The following is a 26,147-nucleotide window of genomic DNA, read 5'->3' as shown; positions in this document are numbered from 1 at the left end:
TGGAGCAGGTTGAGAGCTTCAAGTTCCTAGTGGGGCAGGTTCAGAGCTTCAAGTTCCTTGGTGTCCACATCACCAACAAACTATCATGGTCCAAACATACCAAGACAATTATGAAGAGGGCATGACAACGCCTATACCCCCTCAGGAGACTGAAAAGATTTGGTATTGGTCCTCAGATCCTCAAAAGGTTCTACAGCTTCACCATTGAGAGCATCCTGACTAGTTGCAACATCGCCTGATATGGCAACTGCCTGGCCTCCGATTGCAAGGCGCTACAGAGGGTAGTGATTTGTTTAAAACTTTATTTTGATTTGTTTAAAACTTTTTTTGTTTTATTTCATAGTTTTGATGTCTTCACTATTATTCTACAATGAAGAAAATAAAGAAAAACCCTTGAATGAGTAGGTGTGTCAAACCTTTGACTGGTACTGTATAAATCATTGTTTTTTTATCCATTCTCAAGAGAGCTGAGGGCTAGTGGTTCAAGAGAAAGCTCACACCCCATTAGACACTAGTTAAAAATAGCAGGCTGAGAGAGGGACAAGGGGAAAGTGAGTGCAGACATCGGCCTACATGAAGAATGTCTGAGTGAAAATGTAATTCAATTCACCTGCTGCTTGTAGGTTGACTACCAGCCAATACAAATATGTTCAACATAGCAGGTTGTTCTATCATACATTTGACGTCGGAAGTTTACATACACCTTAGCCAAATACATTTAAAATCAGTTTTTCACAATTCCTGACATTTACTCTTAGTAAAAATTCCCTGTCTTAGGTCAGTTCGGATCACCACTTTATTTTAAGAATGTGAAATGTCCGAATAATAGTGGAGAGAATTATTCATTTCAGCTTCTGTTTCTTTCATTACATTCTCAGTGGGTCAGAAGTTTACATACACTCAATTAGTATTTGTTATCATTGCCTTTAAATTTTTTTACTTGGGTCAAACGTTTCAGGTTGCCTTCCACAAGCTTCCCACAATAAGTTGGGTGAATTTTGGCCCATCCCCCCTGACAGAGCTGGTGTAACTGAGTCAGGTTTGTAGGCCTCCTTGCTCGCACACGCTTTTTCAGTTCTGCCCACAAAATTTCTATGGGATTGAGGTCAGGGCTTTGTGATGGCCACTCCAACACATTGACTTTGTTGTCCTTAAGCCATTTTGCCACAACTTTGGAAGTAGGCTTGGGTCAATGTCCATTTGGAAGACCCATTTGCGACCAAGCTTTAACTTCCTGACTAATGTCTTGAGATGTTGCTTCAATATATCCACATAATTTTTAATTCCTCATGATGCCATCTATTTTGTGAAGTGCACCAGTCCCTCCTGCAGCAAAGCACCCCCACAACATGATGCTGCCACCCCTGTGCTTCACAGTTGGGATGGTGTTCTTCGGCTTGCAAGCCTCCTCATTTTTACTCCAAACATAACGATGGTCATTATGGCCAAACAGTTCTAATTTTGTTTCATCAGACCAGAGGACATTTCTCCAAAAAGTACGATCTTTGTCCCCATGTGCAGTTGCAAACCGTAGTCTGGCTTTTTTATGGTGGTTTTGGAGCAGTGGCTTCTTCCTTGCTGAAAGTGGCCTTTCAGGTAATGTCGAGATATGACTTGTTTTTATGGTGGTTACAAATACTTTTGTACCTGTTTCCTCCAGCATCTTCACAACGTCCTTTGCTGTTGTTCTGGGATTGATTTTCATTTCTCGCACCAAAGTATGTTCATCTCTACGAGACAGAACACATCTTCTTCCTGAGCAGTATGATGGCTGCGTGGTCCCATGGTGTTTATACTTGCGTACTATTGTTTGTACAGATGAACGTGGTACCTTCAGGCGTTTGGAAATTGCTCCCAAAGGTGTACCAGACTTGTGGAGGTCTACAGTTTTTTCTGAGGTCTTGGCTGATTTATTTTGATTTTCCCATTATGTCAAGCAAAGAGGCACTGAGTTTGAAGGTAGGCCTTGAAATACATCCACAGGTACACCTCCAATTGACTCAAATGATGTCAATTAGCCTATCAGAAGCTTCTAAAGCCATGACATCATTTTCTGGAATTTTCCAAGCTGTTTAAAGGCACAGTCAACTTAGTGTATGTAAACTTCTGACCCACTGGAATTGTGATACAGTGAATTATAAGTGAAATAATCTGTCTTGTTTGAAAAAATTACTTGTGTCATGCACAAAGTAGATGTCCTAACCGACTTGCCAAAACTATAGTTTGTTAACAAGAAATTTGTGGAGTGGTTGAAAAATGAATTTTAATGACGCCAACCTATGTGTATGTAAACTTCCGACTTCAACTGTATTTTGATGTCAACAATTTCATTGGAGGATTTCATTGGAATTTCATTGGAGGACTGAAGGTGACTTGACGCTGAGGTTTAGATAATAGACCACAAGAGGGCACTATGAGACTGCTGGAGGACTGGATATACTGAAAAGGTACTATGCTGCTGTTTGGCGTAAGCTAAGGAAAATAATGACCAGAGGAGAGAGGGGACAATGCATGGAAACCCCCACCTCTAACAGTCAATCCATTAATGGAGTAGAGATCTGCGTGGTATTGCAGGTCTATGCATTTCCTCCACCTGTTTTATACTGTGCTATACTGTTGCTAAAGTCTCACAAACACTGAGAATATGTGGTCAAGCACACTTTTAAGAAGTGTATGCTGAGTTAGCCTTAATCACCTATCCTAAGCACCTAGATTCTTAATTTGCCTCCCATGTTTGTATGTTTGCTACATTGGCAAACACACAGGATTCCTTATTAAACCATTTTTAAGAAATATTACACCAATTACTTTGTAGGGCTTTTACCAATGATGCATGTACATCCTGTTGCTCCCAAAGGTGTACCAGACTTGTGGAGGTCTACAGTTTTTTCTGAGGTCTTGGCTGATTTATTTTGATTTTCCCATTATGTCAAGCAAAGAGGCACTGAGTTTGAAGGTAGGCCTTGAAATACATCCACAGGTACACCTCCAATTGACTCAAATGATGTCAATTAGCCTATCAGAAGCTTCTAAAGCCATGACATCATTTTCTGGAATTTTCCAAGCTGTTTAAAGGCACAGTCAACTTAGTGTATGTAAACTTCTGACCCACTGGAATTGTGATACAGTGAATTATAAGTGAAATAATCTGTCTTGTTTGAAAAAATTACTTGTGTCATGCACAAAGTAGATGTCCTAACCGACTTGCCAAAACTATAGTTTGTTAACAAGAAATTTGTGGAGTGGTTGAAAAATGAATTTTAATGACGCCAACCTATGTGTATGTAAACTTCAGACTTCAACTGTATTTTGATGTCAACAAGCACTGATATGGAGCATTGTTTAGGGATGGGAACATCTTAAATGATTCAATAGAAATGTGAATGTGTTGTCTGTGTGTCTGGGGAGACTTTTAGTGCTATAAGTATCAGTGTACCTTGTCATATTTGTTCTGAGAACACTCCAGTCTCTGGAGTTTCCAAACAGAGTTCTTATTCCAATGTCAATGTTAATGTGAGCTGCCAGCCTAGCCCGGTGCTGAGAGACGTTGCCAAGGCCTTTCATTTCACTTCCTCTCTCCTCTGCCAGTCTGCCCAGTGGGATGCCAGTGCCAGCCAGACAGCTCCTCTGGATCACTGAACAAGCCATCTCAGCACTTCACAGGCATGATACTATACACCACGAATTATAAAAAATTATTTAAAAAACGCTTGTTCAAGGGACACTGATGGGCAATTGGCTGAGCAGGGCCAATGAGGCGTCCCCAGAATCGATCTGAGAACTGGTGCTGGGTTAAGAGCAAGCTATATAATTTTTACCATTTCAAAGCAACACTCCAACTTCAGTCAGTTATCTTATCACTTAATGTCAGCAAAACAGTTACATTTTTGGTCATATCACTGTCATCACAGCCACCATGTGAACTTTAGCCAACAACCTTTCTGAAAATGTAGTCCATGATCCTCCTTGGAGGCATAATATTAATTCACTGCCGATGGCAACAAAAGCAAAATGTCAACAGAAAAAGGCCAAAAATATAATTACCCAATGGCGTTGGCAAGATTAAAAGAATGTTCTATATCTGTGCTATTTTTGCTTCATCCCAACAGCAACCTCTTTGTAAATGATATGCAACATTTCAAGAGACATCTAATTCTGAATTCAAAATTGAAACAAATACTTATGAACAAGTGGTATAGGCAGCCCTCAGACATCAACATCATAGAGACTAGATGTCAAATAAAGCTTCTCTGTGAGACCCACATCTGGTTTGTCATAAGAAGTGTAATAAGAACGTGACTGCGGGTGCTATTCCCCTCCACACTGAAAACACCTGCTCCTTACACCTGTAATTTCATCACAGATGGTATCCTATCCATTCATTATCCTTGGCTATATTACCAAAGAGTCCGTTATGCCACTGTTGGTTTAGAGAAGGCTCTCTTTCATCTTATTAGATGAGACAGGTGGGAATGTCCATTTAAACATGGTTTATTACTTTCCTAGTTAGACTATCGTAAGTGATGCCAAGAAGCAAAGATAATAAAGCCATGTAATAAGAGAGAGATATACATGTTTCTCCCCAGATGCATCTACTGCTACAGCAGAGGAATCCAGAGAGTCAGTGAGGTATCCAACACAATAGGTTATGGTGCACTCATGGAATGTCATTCCTTGAGCAGATATACCACAGAAATCATGGTATGCTCATCTTCCAGAGTGGCTTTAACAGTGTGAAAGAAAATATCTTATCAATTCAGACATTCCCTAGCTATGCTGAAAGTTATTTCCCTGTCTACCTGGAAAGCTGATGACCTCGTATAACTGAATAAGATCTCAAATCCTCTTGTATGATGCACTAAAGCCTGGTAAAGACTTGTTATCCACCCTGAGTGATACTGTGTGTCACTGACTTATACTGCTCTTTAGGTCTAAGTAACTTCACAACTAATTAATGTAGATTAACTTTAATATAACATCTAGGAAATGCAAAGGAGCTTGTGTGACACGTCAAATTAAACTCAGTAGGGTATTTTTCAGAGTTTGAAACGCAACAGGCTCAGGGACACTGAATCATTGATATTTTTCCTCTGACATCTTCAACAAGAGTATCAGATCTTCCTTACATTTACACCCACATATACCACAATGAATGGACCAATTACAGTATATAGGATTTCTGACCACTGTAGCATTTTACGTGAAGAATACTGGCCTTAATCTCATATAGATTCTCTATATGCTATACGTAATATCTATTGCTGGCAGTAATTGCATTGTGGAGTGCCAAAGGGTTTTCTTTCTTCCTGCTGTCATTGGTAAAGGGGATGTACAGTGCCTTGCGAAAGTATTCGGCCCCCTTGAACTTTGCGACCTTTTGCCACATTTCAGGCTTCAAACATAAAGATATAAAACTGTATTTTTTGTGAAGAATCAACAACAAGTGGGACACAATCATGAAGTAGAACGACATTTATTGGATATTTCAAACTTTTTTAACAAATCAAAAACTAAAAAATTGGGCGTGCAAAATTATTCAGCCCCTTTACTTTCAGTGCAGCAAACTCTCTCCAGAAGTTCAGTGAGGATCTCTGAATGATCCAATGTTGACCTAAATGACTAATGATGATAAATACAATCCACCTGTGTGTAATCAAGTCTCCGTATAAATGCACCTGCACTGTGATAGTCTCAGAGGTCCGTTTAAAGCGCAGAGAGCATCATGAAGAACAATGAACACACCAGGCAGGTCCGAGATACTGTTGTGAAGAAGTTTAAAGCCGGATTTGGATACAAAAATATTTACCAAGCTTTAAACATCCCAAGGAGCACTGTGCAAGCGATAATATTGAAATGGAAGGAGTATCAGACCACTGCAAATCTACCAAGACCTGGCCGTCCCTCTAAACTTTCAGTTCATACAAGGAGAAGACTGATCAGAGATGCAGCCAAGAGGCCCATGATCACTCTGGATGAACTGCAGAGATCTACAGCTGAGGTGGGAGACTCTGTCCATAGGACAACAATCAGTCGTATATTGCACAAATCTGGCCTTTATGGAAGAGTGGCAAGAAGAAAGCCATTTCTTAAAGATATCCATAAAAAGTGTTGTTTAAAGTTTGCCACAAGCCACCTGGGAGACACACCAAACATGTGGAAGAAGGTGCTCTGGTCAGATGAAACCAAAATTGAACTTTTTGGCAACAATGCAAAACGTTATGTTTGGCGTAAAAGCAACACACCATCCCCACTGTCAAACATGGTGGTGGCAGCATCATGGTTTGGGCCTGCTTTTCTTCAGCAGGGACAGGGAAGATGGTTAAAATTGATGGGAAGATGGATGGAGCCAAATACAGGACCATTCTGGAAGAAAACCTGATGGAGTCTGCAAAAGACCTGAGACTGGGACAGAGATTTGTCTTCCAACAAGACAATGATCCAAAACATAAAGCAAAATCTACAATGGAATGGTTCAAAAATAAACATATCCAGGTGTTAGAATGGCCAAGTCAAAGTCCAGACCTGAATCCAATCGAGAATCTGTGGAAAGAACTGAAAACTGCTGTTCACAAATGCTCTCCATCCAACCTCACTGAGCTCGAGCTGTTTTGCAAGGAGGAATGGGAAAAAATGTCAGTCTCTCGATGTGCAAAACTGATAGAGACATACCCCAAGCGACTTACAGCTGTAATCGCAGCAAAAGGTGGCGCTACAAAGTATTAACTTAAGGGGGCTGAATAATTTTGCACGCCCAATTTTTCAGTTTTTGATTTGTTAAAAAAGTTTGAAATATCCAATAAATGTCGTTCCACTTCATGATTGTGTCCCACTTGTTGTTGATTCTTCACAAAAAAAATACAGTTTTATATCTTTATGTTTTAAGCCTGAAATGTGGCAAAAGGTCGCAAAGTTCAAGGGGGCCGAATACTTTCGCAAGGCACTGTATATGGTGATTTTTCCACTTTACAGAGCTCCTAGACAGAGATCCCATGAACAACCCATATAATTAAATCTAGGTTCATCTCAAACCATGGGTTCACCACAGCAAACATAGATGTATAGCAAATCAAGATCAATCCAATTAAGGGTGGCCCAGGCATACTGCTTGCAGCTTCTTCTAGTACTCTGAGGTGGCAAAAAAACAAAGTACATTATATCCAATGTATCCTGCAATGCATGCACAATGGTGGGGGTTTACGTGAAAAATATGTACTATTTTAATAGAGTGCCAACTATTAACATGACCAGCAACAAACAATTCAATAGGCACCCAACATCTAATACACTCCTCAACATCTTTTGACTCCTCGTCATCTAGATTGTTAAATGATTAAGTAAACACTACAGTCATGGTAACAGGCACAATGGTTTGCATAGACATCAAGTCACTATACAATGTGTAATAAATATGTCTGAGGCTATGCATCACATTACGATATTGCATTGCGGCTGACTGTCTGTCTGTCTGCTGTTGATTGTTTGTGTCTCAGACCAAAAGTCAATAGGGATGTGAGGAGAAACATTACTTCCTCTTAGTCGACATAGCTAACGCTGTCAGCTACTGTCAGCTTAGAATGAAAAACAAATGCCCACTTCTGACATTAAACACAACTCAGTGATTGACAGAACAGTAGAAACCAGTATAATTAACATCAATCACTATTTCATTTTGTGAGTGAAGATAATGTTTTGGCCTATTCCTGCAACCCCCCATAAATGGTTAACATGAATGTAATATGGGGAAGCGAAGCTCTTTTTTCCCTCTATAATATGCGGGTCATACATAGTCTACTACGATCTGTGCCATTGTCTGAAAAAAGCCCTTTAGTTTTACGTGTTCGTTTAGTTGACTTTTAGGCTGGCTACTTTCTTTTCCGACTGTTTAAAAAAATATGTATAAATGTCGTTTTCATGACTTACTTCTGTGACTGGAGTAGCCCGGGTAATAGCCGTAATAACCAGTGATCCGCAGAATTCTATCCTCAATGTCTTGCACACCGCTGGCCGTCACTTTCGAGGGGGCGTCCATGTCCCCGAAGAGAAGGTGGCTGTCACCCGCTTTGCCGGGTAGGTGCGTGTTCAACGGTTCCAGCCGAAAGCAGGGCTGGTCCCCTCCACTTTCAGCACCTTCGGTACTGATCATCGTAAGTCAAAACGGGCAGTCAGAAGGAAAGAATTCGGGTGTTCCGCGCTCACCATGTGAACGATAGTATCAATGGCATCAATCAACAGCTATGAAAGGACATTCACATTTCACATTCCACCACACTGTGCGCAAGGTTATTGGAACTTAGTGAGCATGACATACATCGTACACCAGGGGGCGTGTCACTATCGCTTCTAAATTCATGTGTAGTATGCTCGTCTCTGGCCCGATCCCAAATGGACCCAAAACCCTTTTGGAAATCTGAGAGTGTTTGACAGGTGCAATCAATATGGTAATAGCGCCATGCTGTGCCCTTTAATAGCCTACATGGTAGTTTAAACATATTTCTTATAGCCTACAAATTAAATCAGCTCAGATCTCCACAAGTGCATAGCTATAGACCTAAAAGGGTCGATGTGGGTTTGGATCTCGATAACTCTCTCTTTTACAAGATGTCCATTAGATAGCACAGCCACAGTTTAAATTAACGCGGGCTATATCGTAAATATTAATGAAAACAAAAATTATGTTTTCGTTTGTAATTAAGGTTAGGTTTAGGTATAAGGTTGACGTTATGGTTAGGGTATAAATGGTCAAGTGGTTTGGGGGGCTGAAAATTAATTATAATAATTTGTACACTGCAAATTGTCCGCATTTAGCCTCAGCCCAAAAAGAGATTGTATTTGAAAATAACAATAATTTCATACCTTGATTACATTGAGACACGATCATATATCTCTCTTCTTTTTTTTGTGAACAGACTTCCTAAATTGAAGTCATTTTTAGCCGAATTCCTGGTATTTTTCTCATATTTTCTTTAACTATCCCTGGCTTATGTTCATGTAAAATACCTTCTCATAATGTAGGCCTAATACCCTCAACTACCTCTGATTCTGCAAATACAGTTTATTGAAGGGAAAGGGGGTATCTTGTTGTTGATTTGTGGCAGGACAAAGGTAGTTGTCAGGGTATTAGGCATACATCAGGAGAAGGTATTTTACATAAACATAGGTCAGGGATAGTTAAAGCATGCACTTTACAATAGAGTAGCTTACAGAGTTAGTAGTCATACTCTCTAGTATAACTATAAGCAACCAAAACGTTTTTAATTAAAATATGAGGACATAACTATGTGAGGTAAAGCCCCTAACAATGTATTTTCTCCTGCTGGCTGAGGGGGTGCCAGAGGTTCCAGGGCTGACGTTGGAAAGAAGGAGAGCTCATCTTGACAGGATCCCCTAGTTTGTAGATGCTGCCCAAAAAGTGATTACTATTCGGCTCCAAATTCAAGGACACAAGCTGCAGTATTTCAATGTCTTTCTGATTCGCCTTTGTCCAAGTCCTCGGCACTTTGTGTGTAATTGATTTCGAGAGTGTGGAGAATTTGCACCCCTGTTGGCATTGTTGTGCAGACACTCGCTGAGTTGTGGTGATGCCCCTGGGTGCCAGCAGTGTTTCATCTCCCTCTCTTACTTACTAAACCAATCTCCACTTCATGTTCCATTGTCTCTGGTTGTTTTTCTCCAGAACAGTTATCTCTCTACTACCTGGCAGGGACATGAAAGCTTAATGGCTGCAACGACGTAGAGATGCCAGTGCCCAGAAGTGTTTTCCCTCAAAGGCTTTATGAGTTTGTTTCTGTGATTCTTTTATTGGCCACCGGAGTCCAGTCTTCACAAGGTTGGATGGGGACTGGTTTATTCACAATATTATTTATTCATAATAAATACATTTCCGTATCTGTTATGTGACATACCCTGACTAATAAGGAGAACATGAGGATGTAGGGATGAAGATGCATTCTGACACTTCTACATCCTCCTGCTCAGTATTCTTAGCATTTTCAGCCTGTCATCTTGTCTCTGTGAAGATGACGGTGGTTAATGTTTCTCAGGCACAGCTAACCCATGTGGGTCTGGTCTTACTAGTCTTGTCAATGAAGCTGAACTCTGTGTCATAGGGCCTACTCTTCTAGCCCTACGATCGATTGAATCTATTAGCATTCTGACCCCGTGTCCCCCACCCTATTCTAATGAGATGTCACGTCATCATCAGTGGGGGTTACATGACAGCAGTGTTAGTTGATGCTTATTATCAGTAACATGTTTTTCAGGCAGTTGGACATCTAATGCCTATAAATAGACCAATTACACTGTTAAGCTTCTATTTATAGCTTCTGGTTTTAGATGTGGAATTAAAAGAGAGGCTGGATTTGATAGGGCAGTCAGACCGGCTGTATAATCAAAGTTTAGATTGACATAGCCTGAGTGTACAAAACATTAGGAACATCTTCCTATTATTGAGTTGCACCCCCTTTTGCCCTCGTCGGGGCATGGACTCTACAAGATGTCGAAAGCGTTCCACAGGGATGCTGGCCCATGTTGACTCCAATGCTTCCCACAGTTGTGTCAAGTTAGCTGGATGTCCTTTGGTGGTGGACCATTCTTGATACACATGGGAAACTGTTGAGCATAAAAAACCAAGCTGCCTTTTGGATGTTGACAAACATACTACCATACTCTGTTCAAAGGCACTTAAATATTGTGTCTTGCCCATTCACCCTCTGAATGGCACACATACACAATCCATGTCTCAATTGTCTCAACACTTAAAAATCCTTCTTTAACCTGTCTCCTCCCCCTCAGCTACACTGATTGAAGTGGATTTAACAAGTGACATCAATAAGGGATCATAGCTTTTACCTGGGTTCACCTGATCAGTCTAGGTCATGGAAAGAGCAGTGCTGTAATGGAATACTCACACTAACATACTGTGTACTACATACTTAATGTGTATATACTACATACTATATACCATTAGTTCATTTTAGTATACTGTAAACGAATGGTATCGTTTCAGTTGAGCATACTAGACTTTCGCCTGTCTACCGGAAGTTGATGCTGTTGCTATGCCACCTCTTGCTAGCTTGTTAGCATAACAAATGACTTGTTAAACATTTGACGATTTCAGGTGTGTTCGTGAATTGAATCTGGATTGCCAGAGTGCGCTCTGGGTGTTCGTAAATCCAAAACATTGTCAGATTGTCCGTTAGTAAATTCAGAGTAGATAGCTAGAATGAACAAAAGCACAGCGGCTATACCACTTAGCTAGGAATGATGTGAATAATCAAGTCAATAAACGTTGGGTAGTTAGTTAGATAGCAGATAGTTAATAATACTGCCTGCCTAGTTCGATGTATTAGTAGCCAACTAACGTTAGGTAACTAGCTAACATACCCGTACATACTGTTGTAATCTATGCGGTTCGTTAGGATAGCGTAGCTAACAAATTGTCAGCCAACATAACATGTAACGTAACTTCTTTGAAAAGTTATTACTTTATTACATTGTTCAACATTTTCTTAACATTTGTCATAAAATTAAAGCAATGAAATAGTATCCTCTCTCGTCGTACTTCGGCTGCATATTTTCCTCCATTTTCTTCAAATCTGAAAACGTTGTGAAGCCACGCCCATTTTCGGGAAGAATTGCGTTATGGTCCCTAAAAGCTCGGAAGTAGTGTCCACTGCATGTATACTTCATATTTTGGTGAATTTAGTACTACATCCGGGAATTTTTGGCATACTAACTATATCCATACTATGACCAAAAAGCGTACTATATAATCAATTCTCGTCACAAATAGTAAGGTTAGTGTGGTTAGAATGAGTATTCGAACACAGCTCAGGTGTTCCTAATGTTTTGTGCACTCAGTGTATACAGTTTAGACAGAAATACCATATATCTCACTCTCTCAATATATGTGTAGGGTATATTTAATTTAACAAATCACATTTATTTTCAACCCCCCAATAAGTACATGAAAATACATCCAGTGCAATTCCCTCCCAAATGTATCAAGGTACAGGAGAGATAACGTCACTCCACCCGTAGACAGACACACTATCACAGCTAACATGTTCTGTAGCCCACAGCATGATTGCTTTCCTAATGCTGGGTCTAGATGACAGAGTGTGAGTCACTGTGTGACGGGGCCTACCACTCTGCCTCACATCACCGAAGCTTCATCACATTGGTGATGAAGATGGCTGAACTCAGCTTACCACCGGCAGCATAATTCCTCGCTGTGCCTGGCGAACCTCCAGTCCCGTGGAGGTTAACTGTCTTGAAAGTTTTAACACTTATCTCAAAGCTACGGATTTTCTTCAATCTCCAACAAGCCAAGGACAGCACTGCTCCATCACTGCCTCAGTACAGAATATTTTCAGAGCGCTTGGATCTGCTCCTACATTCACCGCTGCAACGGAACCACTTCGCCGGGAAAGAGCTAGTGCTCCTCCGACACTACCAGTTATGGAAAAGACACCAATGCCCGGGTGAGTCCATTCAAAGCTATGTGGCTAATCTGAGGAATTTGGCTAGCTCTTGTAACTACGGGACACTTCAGGACTAGATCATCAGGGATCAGCTGATAGAGGGGACGTCATGTGAAAAGACAAGGGAGAAACTGATTTTGGAACTGGATAATTTACAACTTGATGGAGCTATTAAAATAGCACTCCAGGTTGAAGCGGTTTCGGAATGCTCTACTGTGCTAACAGACAGCTCTGCAGCATACACTTGGCCCCCAGCCATTCTTACACAGCAGCTTCAGCCCGAGCAGGCGCACTACAACGATCACGCGCAGCACACGCCGTCCCACGTCGATAGCTGCATGGACACAGACATGCCTGTGCAGCAGGCACACAGACAAACAAACAGAATAAGCTGTGGCAACTGTGGGGCTAGCTCTCACAATTCAAGGGTTTCAAACTGCCCAGCCCGTGGGAAAATATGCAAGAACGGTTCACAATACAATCACTTTGCTAAAGTGTGTCATTCTGCCCCAGCCACTAGCTCCACCCAGAACAGACCCTTATTTTCATCTTGCTCTCAACATGAACACACTGAAATCCGAATCATCTCCACTAACAATGTGTCATTCATGACATGCACCGGGCAACTGGGCGAGGTGGGTTTGCTTTTGCTACTGGATACTGGCGCTGTGGTCTCATTGCTCAACCTTGAATCTTACTACAAGTTTTTCAGTCACCTAACACTCCAACAGCCCTCCACTGCCCTGTGTGGGTATGGGAGATCCAAGACAGACATTGCAGGCACCCTCCAGGTCCCAGTGCACTACGGCGCCAAGCACCTGCCATCATTCATATTTCACATTGCAAAGGGGGGTGCCAACCTTCTGGGCCTCGACCTCTTCACAGGCTTGGGGTTCACACTGGTCAGCTATCCACCAAGTTACTGGCACATGGCAACAGAACTGGCCAACTCTGTATGATGGACTTGGCTGCCTCACAGCTTTTACTCACAGGCCCCTAGTGAACCCGGACGTGACCGCAGTCATGCAGCCCCTGCGGCACATTCCCTTTGCACTGTGTGATGATGTCACAAAAGATCTCCAGTCACAGTTGGAGGCAGGCATCATTGAGCCAGTCAACGCTGCCCCCTGGATTTCAAACTTGGTCATGGCAACCAAAAAGTCAAGTGGAATCCAGACCTGTGTGGATCTCTGTGCTGTGAACAAGGCTGTTGTCCCGGATAAGTACTCCTTGCCTACAACTGAGGAGCTGACCGCACAATTTCATGGCTCCACGGTCTTCACGAAGCTTGACCTGCGTCGGGCTTATCTTCAGGTGCCCCTCCACCCAGCCAGTAGAGACCTCACAGCCTTTGTCACACATGCTGGCGTGTTCAGATATACATGCATGCCTTCTGCCCCCAGCTGCTTCCAGAAGGTGATGAGCACCATCCTCGCCGGAATACCTGGGGTGGCAGTCTTTCTGGACGACATCATGGTCCACGTCCCTGATCTCCACATCCATGACCATCGACTCCACAGAGTATTCAGTGCTCTAATGTGGAACAACCTGACCCTGAACGGTGGAAAGTGCATCTTTGCAGCTTCAGCCGTTGAGTTTGTGGGTTTCCGCCTATCGGCCAAAGGCGTTGCCCCACTCATGTCGAACATTGAAGCCGTCCTCCGCATCCCGGAACCAATCTCAGCCTCTCAAGTGGCCTAGTACCTGGGCATGACATCCTACCACCTCCAGTTTCTGCCCCACTCCTCTCAGATCGCAGCGACCCTGCGCCAGCTCCTCAAGAAGGATGAGCCATGGGCCTGGACGGCAGCCTGCTCAGACACGGTCCGCTCACTGAAGAGCCAGCTCACCACAGCCCCAAATTCTGTCTCACTTTGACCCTGTCTGCCCCACCATTGTCACCTGTGACGCCTCAGCTGGAGCAATAGGAGCTGTCCTCTAACAGCATTGAGAGACCCGTCGCCTTCGCCTCAAGGGCCCTGAGCCCCACTGAACAACGGTATTCTGTGGGTGAACGAGAAGCACGGGCCTGTGTCTGGGCATGTGAAAGGTGGCACCTCTATTTATGCGGCCGGCTGTTCACGCTCCGAACTGACCACCAGTCCCTCACAATGCTACTGTCAGCATCAGGAACTGGCCACAAGCCACTTCGGCTGTACTGATGGGGCCGACCGCCTCAGACAGTATGACTATCAGCTGAAGTTCACTCCGGGGAGGGATAACGTGGTGGCAGACTCCCTCTCACGCTCCTTTGATGCTCCTACTCCGACCGTTTTGCCAGATGACAATGAAACAGAGCTCATACAAATACTCTACGCTCTCCATCAGCCAGCCGTCTCACTGGAGGAGCTGAAGCAAGCATCGAAACAGGATCCCACACTGTCTACCCTGCGCATCTACATACGCACTGGATGGCCAGCGCGTGTGTCGGAAGAGCTGGTGACTTTCTCCAGGTGAAGCACACACTTTCTTGCTGGGAAGAAGTCTGTGTCTCTCGGGGGTTTTGCACTGTGGTCCCGAGTGGCCTGCGTGCGCACGAGGGTCACTTGGGCACAGTGAAGGTCAAGCAGCGATGTCGAGAACTTGTGTGGTGGCCAAGCATCGACCATGACATTGAAGCCGTGGTCAGGGATTGTGCTGCATGCCTCCTCAGTGGGAAAACAGGAACATCCACCCCGTCCACCCCACCCCCTCTCACGTGGCCTTCCCGCCCCTGGGAGTACACCCAGCTGGACGTCTGTGGCGAGATCCATGGTCACGCAGTCCCTCGTTATCAGAGCTTCCTGGTGGTGGCGTATGACCTCCACTCTAAGTGGCCAGAAGTGTTTCCTGTCGGAACTGTCACAACACAGGCCATCATGGACATCCTAGACAGCCTGTTCACAAGGTGGGGCCTACCCCTCACCCTCACCACAGACAATGGGCCCCAGCTAACCTCTGTCGAGTTCTCCTCCTATCTCAGCAACAAGGGAATCAAACCCATCCGCACGGCCTACTACAACCCACAAGCTAACAAAGGGGTGGAACGATTCAACCAAACACTGAAGAACAGCATCAGAGCGCACCTGGTCCAGCGGCGCACGTTCCAAACTGCTTTGAACCAAACGCTAATGCACTACAGAGCAAGAAAACACACAACAACACAGGTCTCCCCGGCATCTCTCATGCTAGGTTGTGAGATGGAACTGCCACTTGACAGACTCAGAACACAGAAAGTAGCAGAATCGGCGACTAGACACACCCAAGAAAAGCAGGCAGTGACCAGGCACCAAAGAGCAATGAAACAGCGTTTTGACAAGGCACACAGGGTGAAGAAGCCAATCATCCAAGTGTCAGACTGGGTCCGAGCCCGACGACCTCAGCAGTGCAACAAAATGGCCTAATTCTGGTCGAACCCCTTGCAGGTCAGTCGACAACTGGGGCCCGCCACCTTCATGCTGAGCAATGGATCACGCTAGCACGCCAGCCGCCTCGGAAAAGTCCCTGCCCCTCAAGGAACACAAATGCCCACAAAACTGACTTAGAGACCAGAGACGCCACCTGATGGACCTCCTCCACTTCTACCACCCGAGCCCCAGCCTCTGTGGGCTCCCCAAGGTCCAGAGCCATATGCGGGGATGGCTGAAGAACGGCCTATGAGGGCACGAACTTGCCCTACTCATCTGGGGGACTACTTAACCTCCTTTCATTCTTAGGCTCTGTTAGGCGTCTTAGTCAGCCTCCAGGTTAATGGACTGAACTGGCTAGTTCGGAGAGTCGTTATTTACCTCTTCCATTTAAAGGTTAATGTTTCTTTCTTACAGATATCTTACAGATATTTTGCCCTATGGACATTTTTATACATGGTACAAGTCCCTGGTTTTGGAAAGGGGCGTGAAATGTTATGTATGGTACGACGTGCTGTTCGTCATACTGTACGTTGTTATGGTTTACAACAGTGTGCTGCTTTACGGATGAATGGGTTGTCAGGATGAGTGGCACATGTCATTAAACAAAAGAGTGATGTGCAATGTGACACTGTGCAGATGTTCGTTCTTTGACAGCCAGGCCCCCTCCCCCAGCACTGCCAGCCCCCTCCACCAGCATGGGGTTGCAAAGCTAATATACCAATGTTACTGTAATCTTTAGTAATTTTGGGAAATAACAGAAAATCGATGGCAATCTTTCATAACTTTGGTAATTTATACTTGAGTGACTTTTTAAAATATTAATATTAATTCTTAATTAATAATCAAAAAAAGCATCTTATCAACATTAGCATTACTTTCAATGAACTCTGCAACTCTTCTGACTATTTACTTCAAACTGCCACCAGTTTGAAGCCAAAACATTGACAAAAAAATACATAATTAAATAAAACTGTGAAAAGAGTATTTCATGCTGAAATTCTCAAATGTACATTTTAGCAGAGGCTCTTATCCAGAGCATTTAGGGTTAAGTGCCTTGCTCAAGGGCACATTAACATATTGTTTACCTAGTCAGCTCAGGGATTTGAACCAACAACCTTTTGGTTACGGGCCCAACACTCTTAACAGCTAGGCTACCTGCTGTCTTGTATTAATCACCAATGGTATTCATTGTTTTATGGTTACTATTTAGGATAATGTTTTAAAGCTTTCTCATTCTATTTTTTATTTTAAAATCATCTTGTTTAATTATTTCATATATTCTACATGTGATAAGGCCACACAGAGGGCCAGAGATAATTACAGACACACAAATGACAGATAATCTGAAGTATCCAAAAGTACCCAAGTCACCTTAGAGATCAGTGGCGGTGCTCCCAGCCTCTTGCCCATATAATTATTCAATGTGCACTAAAGCTAACCTGCATGGCTCGTGCCGTGGTGGTGAAGAAAGAGGTCTGTTGTAGAAAATGTTTTCTCATTAGAATATAGCAAGGCCAGCTGTGGCTGCATGCCGTGTTGACCTGCTTAAAGGTTTAAAAGGCTGCTAAATATTTGATGTCTTTGATCAGTGGGTCGCTGTAATTTTAATCAAAGGGGGTGGAGGTGGGGCAGGACTGAGAACACCGTCGGGAAAGTCAGTACCTACTGGGATGGATGGAAACAAACTATAGCAGCCTCAGCCAAATCAGAGAGGAGATAATATGTGTGATCAAACACCTTTGATGTTGGCCATGCAGTTGCCAGATAGCAATTCAGGAGTTATGTATAATCAAAAGCCAATACAGAACGAACTGTGCATGCAGTCTGAGCCTGATCACTGAATTATTCCCCAATGTACAGAGTATTCTTTGAGGCCCTAATATAATATAACATACAGTAATATAATACTTAGGGCCATTCTTACATGTGTGTCATATGCTGTATGAGCTTTGCTTCATCATTGAAACAAAATGCCTATCTATGGAATAATATTGCCTCCACCTCCATGGACAATGCACTCTAGATGAAATATCAAGATGCCATTTGATGATGACCTTTCTTTGTTGTTTTGATCTGCAGCACACACATACAGTACAGTCAGCTTTTTTTTGTAACTTGGTCTTGCTGTGAATTGGTCGGCCCATGACATTTCTTCTTCCTCTTCCTCTGACATTCAAAGGTTGGTTTTGCCTCTAGAAAATTCAATTGCTGTAAGTAGTCCTAAGCCAGTCTCTATATGAATAAAACATATAGTAAACAGACTGCATTTTTAAAAATAGAAGATGAACAGCGCTGGGCTACTCTAACAAGTTCCGCCCTGTTTGGTTTCATACATGTTTGAACACGCTTTTAGCGAGAGACAGTCAGATGTGCCACTACAGAGACAAGTACTCGAGGAAGTCTGTGGTAGTGAAGGTGTTGTCCTCTCTCATTCCATCACGTTGTCACCACACGGAAACCATGTGACATCAACCTTGGTGCCCTCTAGTACCCTCTAAACTGGCTTTCTTCTGTATTCGTTCACTTTTCCATAAAATTCCCGAAGTGGTCAAGGTCTCCAGAGTGGTAACATGAATGCAGCAGAGTAGCCTGACAAGTAACACTGCACAACCATGTCAATAACAGTGGAGAAGAAGGAATTCCTGGAACATTAAATTTGCAGTGTATGATAGGTTGAGTTTAAAAGCGTTGGGCCAGTAAGACAAAGATTGCTGGTTTGAATCCCTGAGCGGACCAGGTGAAAAATATGTCAATTTGCCCTTGAGCAAGGCCCTTAACCCTAATTGCATCTGTAATTCATTTTGGATAAGAGCCTCTGCTAAAATGTGAATATGAGGGTTTCAGCATGAAATATTATTTTTCACACCGTTTTATTTATTTTACAATGCCAGTATGTATTTTTTGTCAATTTTCGCATGAGTTAATCAGGCTGTTGTTTGTGGCCTGTGGAATGTTGTTCCACACCTCTTCAATGGCTGTGCAAAGTTGCTGGATATTGGCGGGAACTGGAACACGCTGTCGTACACGTCAATCCAGAGCATCCCAAACACGCTCAATGGGGGACATGTCTGGTGAGTATGCAGGCCATGGAAGAACTTGGACATTTTCAGCTTCCAGGAATTGATGAGGTGATGTCCATAGCTTATGCCTGCCCATACCATAATCCCACTGCCACCATGGGACACTCTGTTCATAATGTTGACACCAGCAAACCGCTCAACCACACGACGCCATACACGTGGTCTGCAGTTGTAAGGCCATTTGGACTTACTGCCAAATTCTCTAAAACAACATTGGAGGTGGCTTATGGTAAAGAAATTAACATTAAATTCTCTGGCCACAGCTCTGGTAGATATTTCTACAGTTAGCATTTCAATTTCACGCTCCCTCAACTTGAGACATCTGTGGTATTGTGTTGGGTGACAAAACTGTGCATTTTAAAGTGGCCTTATATTCAAATCAAAATCTAATTTTATTGGTCACATACACATGTTTAGCAGGTGTTATTGCTGGTGTAGAGAAATGCTTGTGTTTCTAGCTCCAACAGTGCAGTAATATCTAACAAGTATCTAACAATTTCACAACAATACACACAATACACACACAGGAATGGAATTAAGAATATATAAATATTTGGACGAGCATGTCACGCCCTGACCTTAGAGAGCTTTTTTATGTCTCTATTTGTTTTGGTCAGGTTGTGATTTGGGTGGGCATTCTATGTTCTGTTTTCTATGTTTTTGTATTTCTATGTTTTGGCCGGGTATGGTTCTCAATCAGGGACAGCTGTCTATCGTTGTCTCTGATTGGGAATCATACTTAGGCAGCCTGTTTTGCCACATTAGGTTGTGGGATGTTGTTTTTTTGTTAGCTCTGTGTAGCCTTCAGAACGTGACATTCATGAACACGTACCGCGCTGCACCTTGGTCCACTTCTTCCGACGGGCGTTACAGAGCAATGTTCATTATTAAAGTGACCGGTGATTTCAAGTCTTCTATTGAAGTATTGTTCCCAGCACAAGGTGCACCTGTGTAATGATCATGCTGTTTAATGACCTTCTTGATATGCCACACCTGTCACATGAATGGACAGAGTCGCAGACTCTTTAAGTCTTTACTGAAGTCTCATCTCTTCAGTAGGTCCTATGATTGAGTGTATGGGTGTGAAGGTGAACGGCAAGACACTGGAGTGACGAGCAACCCTTGCTTTCTCTGCCTGGCCGGCTCCCCTATCTCCACTGGGATTCTCTGCCTCTGACACTATTATGGGGGCTGAGTCACTGGCTTCCTCACGCTCTTCCATTCTTCCTGTCTTTGGGCTCGTGCGGTGGGGAGATCTTCGTGGGCTATACTCTGGCCTTGTCTCAGAGTAGTAAGTTAGTTGCCTATTGATTTCCCTTTAGTGGTGTTGGGGTTGTGCTTTGCTAAAGTGGGTGAGGTTATATCCTGCCTGGTTGTCCCTGTCCGGGGGAAGAAAAAAAAATAAGTCACATTTGGAAACAAACAAAGATATATACAGTACCAGTCGAAAGTTTGGGCACACCTACTCATTCCAGGGGTTTTCTTTATTTTTACTATTTTCTACATTGTAGAATAATAGTGAAGACATCAAAACGATGAAATAACACATATGGAATTATGTAGTAACCAAAAAAGTGTTAAACAAATCCAAATATATTTTATATTTGAGATTCTTCAAAGTAGTCACCCTTTGCCTTGATGACAGCTATGCACACTCTTGGCACCCTCTCAACCGGCTTCATGAGGTAGTCACCTGGAATGCATTTCAGTTAACAGGTGTGCCTTGTTAAAAGTTAATTTGTGGAATTTCTTTCCTTATTGCATTTGAGCCAATCAGTTGTGTTGTGACAAGGTAGTGGTGGTATATACTGTAGAAGACAGTCCTATTTGGTAAAAGATCAAGTTCATATTATGGCAAGAACAGGTCAAATAAGCAAAGAGAAACGACAGTCCATCATTACTTTAAGACATGAAGGTCAGTCAATACGGAAAATGTCAAGAATTTTGAAAGTTTCTTCAAGTGCAGTCGCAAAAACCATCTGGGAAGACCCAGAGTTACCTGCTGCAGAGGATAAGTTCATTAGAGTTACCAGCCTCAGAAATTGCAGCTCAAATGAAGCCTTCATAGAGTAATAGACACATCTCAACATGAACTGTTCAGAGGAGACTGTGTGAATCATGCCTTCATTGTAATGCTCCGGGTGTCGTGGGTGTGGAGTCAAATGCAGGAGACAGAGAGTTCAATGCTGCGCGTCTTTTAATCGCACCAATGCACCACAGGGTGCTCACAAAAACGTTACGTTCCCAAAACACAGGGAATCAAAATGTACAATGGGAAACAATCCCGACCGGACACTAACACGTGCCTATACCACAGAGCCGAAGGTTTACATAGAAATAATCCCGCACAACAACCAGGCGGGCCGGCTGTCTAATAAAGACAAACTAATTAAACATTCACAGGTGCTACCACTCAACATACAAGGAGGGGAAGGAAAAACAATCAGTGGCAGCTAATAGACCGGTGACGACGACCGCCGAGCGCCACCTGCCCGGGAAAGGGAAACACCCTCGGTCGGACTCGTGACAGTACCCCCCCCCTGACGCGTGGCTCCCGCAGCGCGCCGACACCGGCCTCGAGGTCGCCCCGGAGGACGAGGCGCAGGGCGATCCGGATGGAGGCGATGGAAATCCCTCAACATGGAGGGATCCAAGATGTCCCCCACCGGTACCCAGCACCTCTCCTCCGGACCGTACCCCTCCCAGTCCACGAGGTACTGCAGGCCCCTCACCCGGCGTCTTGAGTCCAGAATGGCCCGGATCGTGTACGCCGGGGACCCCTCGATGTCCAGCGGGGGGGGGGGGGGGGACCTCCGGTACCTCACTGTCCTGCAGGGGACCAGCTACCACCGGCCTGAGGAGAGACACATGAAACGAGGGGTTAATACGATAATAGGAAGGGAGTTGTAATCGATAACACACCTCGTTTATCCTCCTCAGGACTTTAAAGGGCCCTACACACTGCGGACCCAGCTTCCGGCAGGGCAAGCGGAGAGGTAGGTTTCGGGTCGAGAGCCAGACCCTGTCCCCCGGTACAAACACGGGGGCCTCACTGCGGTGGCGGTCAGCACTCCTCTTCTGCCGTCCACTCGCTTGTCGTAGAGATTCCTGGACGGCCCTCCAGGTCTCCTTGGAGCGCTGTACCCATTCCTCCACCGCAGGAGCCTCGGTCTGGCTCGGATGCCATGGTGCCAGGACCGGCTGGTACCCCAACACACACTGAAAAGGGGACACGTTAGTAGAGGAGTGGCGTAGTGAGTTCTGAGCCATTTCAGCCCAGGGAATGTATCGTGCCCACTCCCCTGGCCGATCATGGCAATACGACCGCAGAAACCTACCCACCTCCTGGTTCACTCTCTCCACCTGCCCATTACTCTCGGGGTGATAACCGGAGGTCAGGCTGACAGAGACCCCCAAACGTTCCATGAACGCTCTCCATACCCGGGACGTGAATTGGGGGCCCCGATCAGAAACGATGTCCTCCGGCACCCCGTAGTGCCGGAAGACATGGGTGAATAACGCCTCCGCAGTCTGTAGGGCTGTAGGGATACCGGGCAACGGGAGGAGACGGCAGGACTTAGAGAACCGATCCACAATCACCAGAACCGTGGTGTTCCCCTGAGACGGCGGGAGATCGGTTAGGAAATCTATGGACAGATGTGACCATGGCCGCTGTGGAACAGGGAGGGGTTGTAGCTTCCCTCTAGGAAGGTGCCTAGGAGCCTTACTCTGAGCGCACACTGAACAGGAGGAGACATAACCCTTAACGTCCTTAGCCAACGTAGGCCACCAATACCTCCCCTGAAGGCTCTCCACTGTCCTCGTCACCCCAGGGTGACCCGAGGAGGGTAGGACGTGAGCCCACCGAATCAGTTTGTCCCGAACACCAAGCGGCACGTACCTTCGCCCCGCTGGACACTGAGGAGGCGCGGGTTCAGCCCGTAACGCCCGCTCGATGTCCGAGTCCACCTCCCATACCACTGGGGCTACCAGCTTCGAGGCGGGAAGGATGGGAGTAGGTTCGGTGGACCCATCCTCCGTGTCATAAAGGCGGGACAGTGCGTCAGCCTTCACGTTCTGGGAGCCCGGTCTATAAGACAAAGTAAATCGGAACCGGGTGAAGAACATGGCCCACCTTGCCTGACGTGGGTTAAGTCTCCTAGCTGCCCGAATATACTCCAGATTCTGGTGGTCGGTCCAGATGAGAAAGGGGTGTTCAGCCCCCTCAAGCCAGTGTCTCCACACCTTCAGAGCTCTAACCACCGCTAGCAACTCCCGGTCCCCCACATCATAGTTACGCTCCGCTGGGCTGAGCTTCCTTGAGAAGAAAGCGCAGGGGCGGAGTTTTGGTGGCGTACCCGAGCGCTGTGATAGCACGGCACCCACCCCAGCCTCGGACGCGTCCACCTCCACTATGAATGCTAGAGAGGGGTCCGGATGCGCCAACACGGGCGCATCAGTAAACAGCGCCTTCAACTTGTTGAATGCTCCGTCCGCCTCTGCTGACCACTGCAAACGCACCGGGCCCCCCTTCAGCAGTGAGGTGATGGGAGCCGCTACCTGGCCAAAACCCCGGATAAACCTCCGGTAGTAGTTGGCAAAACCCAGAAAACGCTGCACCTCCTTTACCGTGGTCGGAGTCGGCCAATTACGCACGGCCCTAATGCGGTCACCCTCCATCACTACCCCCGAGGTGGAAATGCGATATCCCAGAAAAGAGATGGCTCGTTTAGAGAACACGCATTTCTCAGCCTTGACGTATAGGTCATGCTCCAGCAGTCTACCAAGCACCTTGCGCACCAGAGACACATGCGCGGTGTGAGTGGCCGAGTAGATCAGAATGTCATCGATATAAGCCACCACTCCCTGCCCGCACAGGTCCCTGAGAATCTCGTCTACAAAGGATTGGAAAACGGCTGGAGCATTCTTTAACCCATACGGCATGACGAGGTACTCATAGTGGCCTGATGTAGTACTAAATGCGGTTTTCCACTCGTCTCCCTTCCGAATACGCACCAAACTATACGCGCTCCTGAGATCCAGTTTTGTGAAGAACTGCGCTCCGTGGAACGATTCCACCGCCGTAGCGATGAGAGGTAGAGGGTAACTATACCCCACTGTGATGGCGTTTAGACCTCTATAATCGATACACGGACGCAAGCCTCCCTCCTTTTTCCTCACAAAAAAGAAACTTGAGGAGACGGGTGAAATGGAGGACCGAATGTACCCCTGTCCCAGCGCCTCCGTGACATATGTCTCCATTGCCAACGTCTCCTCCTGGGACAGCGGGTACACGTGACTCTTGGGAAGCGCAGCGTCTACCTGGAGATCTATCGTACAATCCCTTCCCGGTCGATAAGGTGGTAATTTAGTCGCTTTCACTTTACTGAAAGCGATTGCCAAATCGGCATACTCGGGGGGAATGCACACCGTGGAACCCTGGTCTGGACTCTCCACCGATGTGGCACCGATGGAAACTCCCAAACACCTTCCAGAACACTCCTCTGACCACCCCTGGAGAACCCCCTGTTTCCACAAAATTTTAGGATTGTGCCGGGCCAGCCAGGGAGTCCCCAGCACCACTGGAAACGCAGGCGAGTCAATAATAAAGAAACTGATACGCTCCCTATGATTCCCCTGCGTCACCATGTCCAGTGGGACCGTGGTCTCCCTGACCATCCCTGACCCTAATGGCCGGCTATCTAGGGAGTGCACGGGGAAAGGAGAATCTATCGGCACCAGCGGAACCCCTAACTTAAGGGCGAGTCCGCGATCCATAAAGTTCCCAGCTGCGCCTGAATCGACGAGCGCCCTATGCTGGGAAGAGGGAAAAAAGCGAAGGAAAAAAGTTAAGACAAACATGTGGCCAACAGGGGGTTCTGGGTGAGTTTGATGCTGACTCACCTGGGGTGACCGAGAAGCGTTCCGCCTGCCATCTCTACTCCCAGACGGACCCCCCCAGCACCGATCAGACGTGTGTCCTCTCCGACCACAGTTGGTGCAGGGAAGGCCTCCTCCTCCGGTACCCCTCGGCGCAGCCCCTCCCAACTCCATCGGAATGGGAGCGGAGGGGCTGGGTGGTGGAACGCACAGGACCCTCTCTGAACGCCCGCGGGCAGCCAGCAGATTATCCAGTCGAATGGACATGTCAATCAGCTGATCCAGTGACAGAGTGGTGTCCCGACACGCTAACTCCCGGCGGACATCCTCTCGGAGACTACACCTGTAGTGGTCCATGAGGGCCCTGTCGTTCCACCCAGATCCGGCTGCCAAGGTCAGGAACTCCAGCGCGTAATCCTGGGCGCTCCTCCTCTCCTGCCTGAGGTGAAATAGTCGTTCTCCCGCCGCTCGGCCGTCTAGAGGGTGATCAAACACGGCGCGGAAGCGACGGGAAAACTCTGGGTAGTGCTCCCGCGTTGAGTCTGGACCATTCCAGACCGCGTTCGCCCATTCCAGGGCACGACCCGTGAGGCAGGAGATGAGGACACTCACCCTCTCTTCTCCTGAGGGAGTGGGTCTGATGGTGGCCAGGTATAGCTCCAGCTGGAGCAGAAACCCCTGGCAACCCGCCGCCGCTCCATCATAAGCCCTCGGTAGCGTCAGACGGAGGGTGCTGGAGTCGGGAGATGGGGAGTCCGGAACCGTGGGTGCCGAAGGTGGAGAGAGGAGCCCACTCCTCTCCCATCTGTCCATTCTCTCCATCACTTGATCCATCGCGGATCCGATCCGATGAAGGACGGTGGTGTGGTGGAGAACCCGTTCCTCCATCGATGGGAGAGGGTTGGCTGCTGCTCCTGCTGACTCCATCAATTTGATAGGTGCGGGATTCTGTAATGCTCCGGGTGTCGTGGGTGTGGAGTCAAATGCAGGAGACAGAGAGTTCAATGCTGCGCGTCTTTTAATCGCACCAATGCACCACAGGGTGCTCACAAAAACGTTACGTTCCCAAAACACAGGGAATCAAAATGTACAATGGGAAACAATCCCGACCGGACACTAACACGTGCCTATACCACAGAGCCGAAGGTTTACATAGAAATAATCCCGCACAACATCCAGGCGGGCCGGCTGTCTAATAAAGACAAACTAAACATTCACAGGTGCTACCACTCAACATACAAGGAGGGGAAGGAAAAACAATCAGTGGCAGCTAATAGACCGGTGACGACGACCGCCGAGCGCCACCTGCCCGGGAA

The 26,147-nt window shown here is 45.8% G+C and overlaps 1 protein-coding gene across 1 annotated transcript in view; it reads right to left on the bottom strand.

Moving 5' to 3' along the window:
- The window catches only part of LOC139383804 (solute carrier family 35 member F4), a 31,975-nt gene extending 23,703 nt beyond the window's left edge, over window positions 1-8,272 (bottom strand). Inside the window, exon 1 of the mRNA XM_071128374.1 lies at window positions 7,921-8,272. Coding sequence (XP_070984475.1) covers window positions 7,921-8,143 — 223 coding nt within the window. The 5' untranslated portion in view covers window positions 8,144-8,272. The remainder of the gene's footprint in view (window positions 1-7,920) is intronic.
- Between the last annotated feature and the right edge of the window lie 17,875 nt (window positions 8,273-26,147).

The sequence above is a fragment of the Oncorhynchus clarkii genome, chromosome 25, assembly GCF_045791955.1.
Source record: "Oncorhynchus clarkii lewisi isolate Uvic-CL-2024 chromosome 25, UVic_Ocla_1.0, whole genome shotgun sequence".
NCBI lineage: Eukaryota > Metazoa > Chordata > Actinopteri > Salmoniformes > Salmonidae > Oncorhynchus > Oncorhynchus clarkii.
The sequence above is the reverse complement of the archived record's forward strand: the minus strand, read 5'-3'. Positions and strand labels throughout refer to the sequence as shown.